At 41.8% G+C, this 9,340-nt stretch overlaps 1 protein-coding gene across 1 annotated transcript; it reads right to left on the bottom strand.

The window, feature by feature from the left end:
• Window positions 1-6,665: 6,665 nt before the first annotated feature.
• LOC120052320 (zinc finger protein SNAI2-like) lies at window positions 6,666-7,963 on the bottom strand. Its single transcript, XM_038999162.1, has 2 exons — window positions 7,333-7,963; window positions 6,666-7,198 (listed from the first exon to the last, which is right to left on the bottom strand). The coding sequence occupies exons 1-2, from the start codon at window positions 7,961-7,963 to the stop codon at window positions 7,017-7,019; spliced, it is 813 nt and encodes a 270-aa protein (XP_038855090.1). The 3' UTR covers window positions 6,666-7,016.
• Between the last annotated feature and the right edge of the window lie 1,377 nt (window positions 7,964-9,340).

Here is a 9,340-nt window from a genome sequence, read left to right as displayed (position 1 = left end):
ACTGCTCTCACAATCAGACCTTTACTCTGTGGTGCGGCCTGGACTGGTGTCACAACTGTAAACGCTTCACCCAACAATAATTTCTCTCTTTAGCTTGTAATTAGCCCCCTGGCCCTATTAATAATGATAACGTGATTGTCTACCTTTCTACATGGGACAGAAGCTGGGTGCCAGGTGAATGGATATGGGATTGTCCAGCTGTTAAGTTTAGGCATTTGTGTTTTGAGCAAGTGTGGAGGTGTTGCTATAGTCTGGGATAGTCTTTAAGAAGACACGACGGTCCTACACATTAGTTACTCAAGGTGAACTGGTCCAATTAACCACAGTCTTAACAGAGCAGAGGGCAGCCCCTGTGACATGGGCCACACTGGAGGATGCTTTTGATTGAGCTATGGATTGGTGGAGTTTGTTGTGTTATGTTAATACAACTGAGGCTTGGTTATAAAGACCTTTCAAACTCCACACATGCTATTCAGACTGGTTGAAAACATTCTCCTCATTACCCGTTGTCATCTCTAAGATCCTCTGTTTGTGTTTCACCTCTGCAGGTTTTAAGGGTGACTGGTGTCATAGTGTGTGAAAACAGTCAAGAAAAAACACTTCACTCACCCCAAGAGAAAGAAATGACAAGTGACACTACATAGACCTTCCTTATAATGAAGAAATAAAGCGTTGACGTTTTTGCATAATCAACCAAATAATTTAATATAAAAATAATATGTTATAAAATGATGACTTTATCATCTTGCTGTTTGTCATTAAATATGGGATTATTAATCTTGAGTGCATCAACCGATGTAATCTTCCACCCTTGAGCGACCACCATTGTAGTCCAGCGCTCCCCTGTCCCCAAAACACATGGCCCTTGAACCCCCTTCCCTCCCTATCCATCCCCATACTGGGGCCTGGGAACCAGGCATGGGTCAGCCACTGATGCCGTGCAGGCCTCTGCCATTATATCAGAGAGAACGTGTGTTACTGAATGGCAGCACACACATACAGGCAAAGAGACTAAATCAAGAAGATAGTGAGGGATCATGCAGAAATACCCTTCTGTCTGTTGAGCTTTCATATGAAACAATGTCATTGAACAAAGCTGCATTTGATTATCATCAAAAGTGCACACACATATTCATAATCTTTACCAATGATACTATATTTCAGATCATTGATCATTCATGATCATTTATAATTTTCAAGCACCATTTTTTATTTTTATGTATTGATAAATACAATGTTTTGTAAGTACAATATAATTAGCATGGCAAGCCAAATCATTTTGGAAAATTTTTGGAACATGGACCTTTACTGTTGGCTGGTCATTAATCAAATGTTGTAAATGATATAGCTGTTTCACAGTTACAATCGCTATGCACTCTGAAGATGGACTCCTTTGAATAATGGGACAACTTGAACTTTGGGGTTAAAGGTCAGGGCATGGAAAGGGAATGTTGTGAGCAAGCAGCCCTAGGACGAAAAAAATCTCAGATATCAGTTGGAAAATAGGGCGGGGGAGTTGGCTGATTTCAACGGGCCTCTAAATGTTACCAAGCTGCACCTGTTCAGGCCTGCAGGGCTTTTTTTCCACAACAAGTGAACAGATATAACTACCCCCTGAATCGCCCCACCCCCAGTCCACAGCAGCATAGTGGCAGGGTTTTGGTATCAAGTGCAACACAGCATTCATACGCAGTGTGTCAGGGAGCTACAGGAGCAAGATATATTTATAACACTCGCTGTGGAAAATATTCCACATATTCGAATCCGTGCAAGGCTGTGCTGAGGTCGTTCATAAAAATATCCCACCAGGCCAGATAGCATCCTCTGGATAGACTAAAAATAGCCCCACTTTGTCTTCACAGGGGCTATAAGTGGCAACTGGGATTGTATTACTATGATACTAGCAATGGAGTAGTGGCATGCTTATTATAAACAGGTTATCCAGTATTTATAGGCCTAAACGTTTGTATTAATATCCATATAGACATGACCCGGCTGGATATCCCCTGAAGTCAAGCTGAGCTTGCATGCACTCATGCTTTGATGATGTTGCCATGGCAACATGTGGATGTAGGTAGTACTGTCCATGATGTGCTCATAGGCCAACACACACTGGAAAAATGTAAACTTTGACCCACTCACTAATCCCAAATCTTAAATCTGGTGCCGATATAGAATTCTTCTTTTGTCTAAAGGCTGTAGGTACTATCCCTAATTTACAGTGCTATTCTAAATGGATCTATTACCAGATGATCTTTAACACTTTTCATTGATACAGATTTTCCAATAGACTGATACTGTATGACCCCATGCCACATCGGCCTATTGGAAACCAGTTTGAAAATAGATAGATACAGTGCCTATTCAGATCCATAGGTTTTCTTCACATTTTATTGTGTTACAAAGTGGGATTAAAATTGATTTATTTGCCATTTTTTTGTCAACAATCTACACAAAACACTCTGGAATGTCAATGTGGAAGAAGAATTCTATATATTTTTTTTATTCATACAAATTAAATAACTAAAATATAGTCGTTGCATAAGTATTCAGCTCCCTGAGTCAATACATTAGAAACACCTTACGTTAGACACACCTTTGGCATCGATTACAGCTGTAAGTCTTCTTGGATAAGTCTATAAGAGCTTTGCACATCTGAATTGTGCAATATTTGCCCAGTATTATTTTCAAGCTCTGTCAAAATGTTGGGGATCATGGCAGCAACTTTCAAGTCTTGCCATAGAATTTATAGCAGATTTAAGTCAAAACTGTAGTCAAAACTGGCCACTCAGGAACATTCACTGTCTTCTTGGTAAGCAACTCCAGTGTAGATTTGGTTGTAGGTTATTGTCCGGCTGAAAGGTGAATTCATCTCCCAGTATCTGGTGTAAAGCAGACTGAAGAAGGTTTTCCTCTAGGATTTTGTCTGTGCTTCTCTCCATCCCGTTTGTTTTTATCTTGAAAAACTCCCCAGTATTCACAATGCTTGAAAATAAGGAGGCAGTTACATAGTGATGCGTTGAATTTGCTCCAAAGGCTTTGCATTTAAGCCAAAAAGTGTATTAATTTGCTGATTTTGTTTTTGCATTATTACTTTCGATGCATATTTTGGAATATTTTTATTCTGTATATTTGTATTCTTCTTTTCACTGTCATTTAGGTCATTATTGTGGAGTCACTACAATGTTGTTGATCCTTCCTTAGTTTTCCCATCACAGCCATTGAACTCTGTAGCTGTTTTAAAATCACCAATGTCCTCATGGTGACATCCCTGTCCTGCAGCTCAGTTTAGAAGGATGACTATCTTTGATGTGTCTGGGTGGTTTAATACATCATCCACAGCATAATTATTAGCTTGACCATGCTTACAGAGATATACAATGTCTAATCTGTTATTGTTACCCATCTACCAATCACTGCCCTTCTTTATGAGGTTGTCAAAAAGCTCCCCGGTCTTTGTAGTTGAATCTGTTCTTGAAATTCAATACTTGACTGAGGGACCTTACAGATGTTGTATGTAGGGGGGACAGAGGAAGGGTTAGTCATTCAAAAATCATGTCAACCCCCATTATTCCATGCAAATTATTATGGGATTTATTAGGCCAAATTTTACTCCTGAACTAATTTAGGCTTGTCTAAACAAATGGGCTAAATACTTATGCAGCAACTATATTTTAGCTATGAATGTTTTATTTATCTTTTTTTCATATATAATTTTTCTTCCACTTTGACATTACCAATTATTTTGTGTAGATTGTTGACAAAAAATGTACAATTAAATCCATTTGAATCCCACTTTGTAACACAATAAAATGTGAAGAAATCTAAGGGGCCTGAATACTTTTGCAATAGCTTTTATCAAGAGCTTGATATTCAAATACAACACCGATACATTTTAATTTGTGTCTGTTGGCGGAAATACAGACTAATTTTATTCTGTTTAAAGTCAGTTGTGCTTCAACATTCAATAAACATTTTACAGACAAATCACTGATTTATCTTCCTTCACCTCTCTTCTCTAGAATACGTGTGCTTTTCATGATTTCTGTGATGTTTTGGGTCTTTGACATGAATTTATCGTGAGATAGCTGTCACTAGTTTTATCCAATGCACATAAAATACTATCTAATCTCTAATCTACAGTAGATTCTCATCACTACCACCAACTGATCAAAATAAATGCTCTAGACAAATATATCAAAGCACCTTCTCTATCTCGATGGACGGGAACTCCTCGACCTCTATGCTATCAAATCATCCCAGGAGTTGATACGATACAGCAGAGTAGCAGGACAAGTGGAGTTGGGAGTGAAATCCCCAGCAGCTGAGAAACCGTATGGGGGGGTTACTGGTAGGCGAATCCCTGGATCAGGCCCAGGGATTGTTCCAAAGGGAAACAACGAGGCACAGCTCTATGGAATTGTAGAAAGCTAACTCACTCGCTCGGAGCATTGGAAACTCTCTAGGTTCCACTCATCTTTGCCAGGAACCTGAGAGGGACTGGAGGCTCCTGTCAGCCCACCCCAGGAGCTAGAGTTTGGCCAGACCCAATTCCAACTGGGTCAGAAATAGCCCCACTGCCTCTATTTTTGACCTGTCTGATGCTGTATGGGTATCAGGTCCATGCCTCTCTTGCCCTGACTACAGGGTATTTATAGGGTGAGAGGAGTCTTTTGTGGCGTCACAGTGGCTATAGTTAGGATCTGCTGTGGCGTCAGCTGACGCACACGTCATGGAGAACGGCGACAGAGGTCATGATCACGTCTGGAGCCGAGCCTTGTGTTTGTCTATCGTCCTCATCCTCTGGGTCTGTCCAGTAAAGCCTGATCAACGTTTCTATCAAACCTCTGATACGGTTACATTCATAATGATCTCCACAATGTTAGTAGTACTGGAAGTTGTCCATGATTGACTGGGTCCATGGTGTCCTGCTGCAAAATAATTATGTTTGTATAAATTTAATGCGTCAGAAAGGTGAAGGATGGGCCGAGACGGCTCCAGGCAGGATATGCTGAGGAATGCGTCTGCCATGCGTCTGCCATTTCAGTCTCCACTAAAATCCCCCAGCAACACCCCAGGGAGCTGTGACGGTGGTGCCAGAGCCCTGCCACGCGGGACCTGGCCTCCTGAAAACACTGGCCTGGCTCGATGAGCTCTGCTCTGCGTGGGCTTCCTGCTAAGTTATGGGTTTTGTGGCCCAAGATACCATTTCTCCCCCAACTTAGAAACTTCCAGGTGTCGTTTTAGTCCCACAACTACGTCACCTACTGTGTATGTTTACATTTTAGTCATTTAGCACAGAGTTTCCCCCTGGGTGCACGTTTTGGGTTTTGCCCTGGCTTACACAGCTGATTTGAATAACCAACTCATCATCAAGCTTTGGTTATTTGAATCAGCTGTGTAGTGCTAGGGCAAAAACCAAAACGTGCACGAAGGGGGGGCCCCAGGACCGAGTTTGGGAAACCCTGATGGCAGACACTCTTATACAGAGCAATTCATAATATGTGCAATCAATGTACATTTAACATTTAGCACATTGATATTTTTATTTGTTCACCCTTTATGGATTTTTATTATTTTTATTATTATTAAATGAGTGGTGGTTATAACAAGAAAAAAAACGTCATTTTTATTGGTCAAAGGGGGTTGACCCTCTCCAGTTGCAGGTACTGTACATAGCTGGCTATTGCTGCCATGGCCGTATATGTGAAACAGTGTACAAGTAAACAGTTGACAAACATTTAATTGCCGGCCAGTGCCAACACAGCATCCAATCCCCATTCCTCTTTCTACTCTACCAATCATCTAACAGACAGCCAAGTTGCTCCACAACCTGCGCGTGTTTGGAGTGCCTTGGGACATGCTTGACATGTTTGGGATTCTGCTGGAGAAAAGCAGTGTTTCTCCCGACTGGCAGTGACAGGCCATGTGTTTGGGGAGCTCTCTCCACTCAGCTGCTCCACCTGTGCTGAGCAACTGGAAAGAGTCGACTCAGCCCCCCCCACAAGGCCTGGCATGGCCACCGCGGCATGCAGCTGGCCTCCCTCCACCTGCCAATGAACAGATATATTTAATACGAATTTTCCATGCACCTTTACAAATGGGAAACATCACAGTTTTATTTAGACTCTTAAAATATCCTCCTTCACCAGCTGCCCTCCAAAAATACTTTAATTAGCTGAGGGATTTAAATGCTCCCGTCTCAGAGACCCCTGAGAGATCCTGCCTGGGGATAGGGGTGTCACAAGAACACTGCCAGAATGTCAACCACACTATCTGTTTTCCGTTTATCCTAATCGCTTTATTCTCCAGTTTCCTGTGCGCCCATGATGATTTTTACAGTTCACCAGTGATCTCACAATGCCAAGAAATGCTCGTAAAGTAGGAACGCGTTGAGTCACTGATAGCAAAGTGATAACATGTAGTCCTAGTACTCTACTTGTGTACTCTTCAGCAGACACTCAGCATTTGTTTTGATTTTAGAAAAGTGGGTTTCTTCAATACTTCTTGACTTAGACTAGGGCTTGTGTTTTCATCTCAGTGGTTCATGTCTCACATGATTATGTATGTTTTCATATTTAGGCATAATACAAGGCAATTGTACAAAAATAGGTATTTATTGTTTTTAAACAAACAAAGTTCATACAAAATTGTATACTCCAGCTATACATTTCTTCAAAAGGCACAGGTAATCATCAATAACACAATCGAAAACTTCACGGCTTTTAAATTTCAAGTATTTTTGGCAGCATGCGATAACAACTTTTCTCATTTTTTCTTGATGTCAAGCAACTACTTCATATGTCAAATATATGACATAAGAAAGTCTTTGGACACAGTCCATTGTGCTTATTTCATGAGCTTGAAATGTCAGAGAACAAAAACATACAGTAGTCAGAGCTCCGTGTCACTAATCTCCAGTGCTTTGTGAGGGAAGTCTGATGTTAGTAGAACCAGACCTAGTCTAGGCAAGTAGGCAACAGGCACAGAGTGGGCAGCACTGGCAGTAAACGGCATCAGGACAGTGGGGAGCAGCCAGCCTCTTCATGCTTGGAGAGCAGAGATATCCTGGAGAAGGTTTTGGAGCAACTCTTGCACTGGTATTTCTTGATGTCAGAGTGTGTCTGTAGGTGTGCTCGGAGGTTGGAGCGGTCAGCAAACGCCCGGCTGCAGTGTGGGCAGGAGAAGGGCTTCTCACCTGAAAAAAGGAATTGATCAACTCAGAGCCCTAGTGGGTAACTGAATACGGGACGGTGTGAAGTCAAGCTCAATTCATGAAGCAGCTGAATAAAGGTAAAAAGTGTTGACGGCTGTACATTACTCTGTCCGTACCTGTATGTGTGCGAATGTGTCCCTGGAGCAGCCAAGGCCTGGAGAAGGCCTTCCCACAGAGTTTGCAGACGCAGGGTAGTGTGTGTGTTCGGATGTGCATCTTCAGAGCTCCCAGACTCACGTACTCCTTGTCACAGTACTTGCAGCAGAAGTACTTGTGACACTGCCACTCACAGTGCAACTGCCTGTGCTTGGCCAGCCCAGAGAAGGTGAAGTAGGCTTTGTGGCAGTCAAAGCATTCAAAGCGCTCCTGACTAACACCAGAGTGGACAAGGCCCAGGAGGGGGTTAGGCATGCTGCCCCTCTCCTCCAGGTGTCTGAAGTCCTGTGAGAGCAGGAAGGTCTGGGGTTCCATGGTTCCCAGGGACTTAAGTCCAGACTGTGAGTCTCTTAGCGGATTGTTGTGAGACACTGACAGGGGGTAGGTGATTTCCTGTGTTGAGCTATGCAGGGACAAGCTGGTGTCCCTTGAAGGCAGCCTGTCTACCTTGGAAGAGTGCATGGAGGCTGGTGTGGGGATGAGACTTGGCCCTGGCAGCCAACCCTCCAGGGGCTGAGGAGTGCTGGGGATGTAACAGGGTACCTCAAGCTGGACCAGGCTGGTGTGGAGAGCTGTAATGACAAACACCATTTGATGTTAAAACTGTTTTACAAGTACACTCAAATGTTTTAATCATGCTCTATGAGAATAATTAGGTATCATTTAGTAATATGTTAAAACGTATAGTTAAACATTTGACATTAATTTACAATATTAGGAGCAGTCTCAAAGTACTGCGGGACTCTATTGTGCATATCGATTTGCATAACTTCCAAAGTTCCAATGCATTCCCATAGCATAGCCAACTGGCACTATTCTATTTTCCTTACAAAAAAACTAATCTGATTTCAGTCACATACATTTTCTTTTCCACTTCTATAATGGTAATCTTGACAGTTCAATACAGGAGGGTGGGAGGCTAGCTCGCTTTAAGGGGTGAATTGGAACAAAAACACAGACCTAAGGCACATTTCAGGGGGTAAAAGGAGCCTCGAAGGGCACTACATTAGCCTCTTGAACGCGCTTAATAGGACCCTTCAGATCCCAGAAGGAGGGACTATTAATCTCTTCTTTTGTGTGACAGATTTTGCACCTGCTAAACTCCAAAACCGCATTTGTTGTATTCTATTCCAAGGTATCAGTTCAATCCATCATCATTTACTTTCCTATAACGAACATAATGAACTATGCTGAAATCATATTGTTTGAGTTATAGGCCTAGTGTGTTCAATTACTCAAAGCAAAAATACAATTCCTTTTTAAAATGGGCTATGAATGGAATAAAAATAAATAACGATAAATTCATATTTTTTTAATTAAACAATGCAAGATATAGCCAACAGACAAAATAGCAAAGGTATTCACATCGGTATTTTTTTTTATAGAACTAGATGAGAATATACAACACAACGATAGAAATGTATAATTGAAGTAGATTTTAAAAGTACCGTCTGCTTTTGAATCCAGAATTCCATAGTTTGGCTTCTTATTAGTGAGATGTTTCTTCACCAGAAAAGACCTTGGCATCTTTATCATATAGCTAGCTCTGTTATTGATGAGTCTGCAGCGCCGCAATAATGTAACAAGTGAGTGCTCGTTGAGTAGGATGACCTGTTGAATAAATAGCTGTTACTTGGAGGCTGTCTTTTGCCTTGCATTCTTCCGTGGAGTGGAGAGTCAGGTGCAGCGGTCGCTGAGAATTAGCATACACACCCTGTCGGACCAATTAGAATGAAAGGACAAGTGCATGGGGGCGGCACCTCTGCGTCGATCAGCATACCCCAACAAAACAGGTGCATCGCAACACAGTAGTCTGCAAGCCCGTAGACAGGCGATCTGAATCGGCTTTATAATTAGTCAAAAAATATTGCCTAACCGGTATTTATTTTTTCTATACTCGTCTTTCTTTATTCTACAAACGTTCTCACTATCACATGGTATAGCAAAAAATGCCAAATAAATGTGTTT

This window comes from Salvelinus namaycush, chromosome 1 (assembly GCF_016432855.1).
Source record: "Salvelinus namaycush isolate Seneca chromosome 1, SaNama_1.0, whole genome shotgun sequence".
Lineage (NCBI taxonomy): Eukaryota > Metazoa > Chordata > Actinopteri > Salmoniformes > Salmonidae > Salvelinus > Salvelinus namaycush.
The sequence above is the reverse complement of the archived record's forward strand: the minus strand, read 5'-3'. Positions and strand labels throughout refer to the sequence as shown.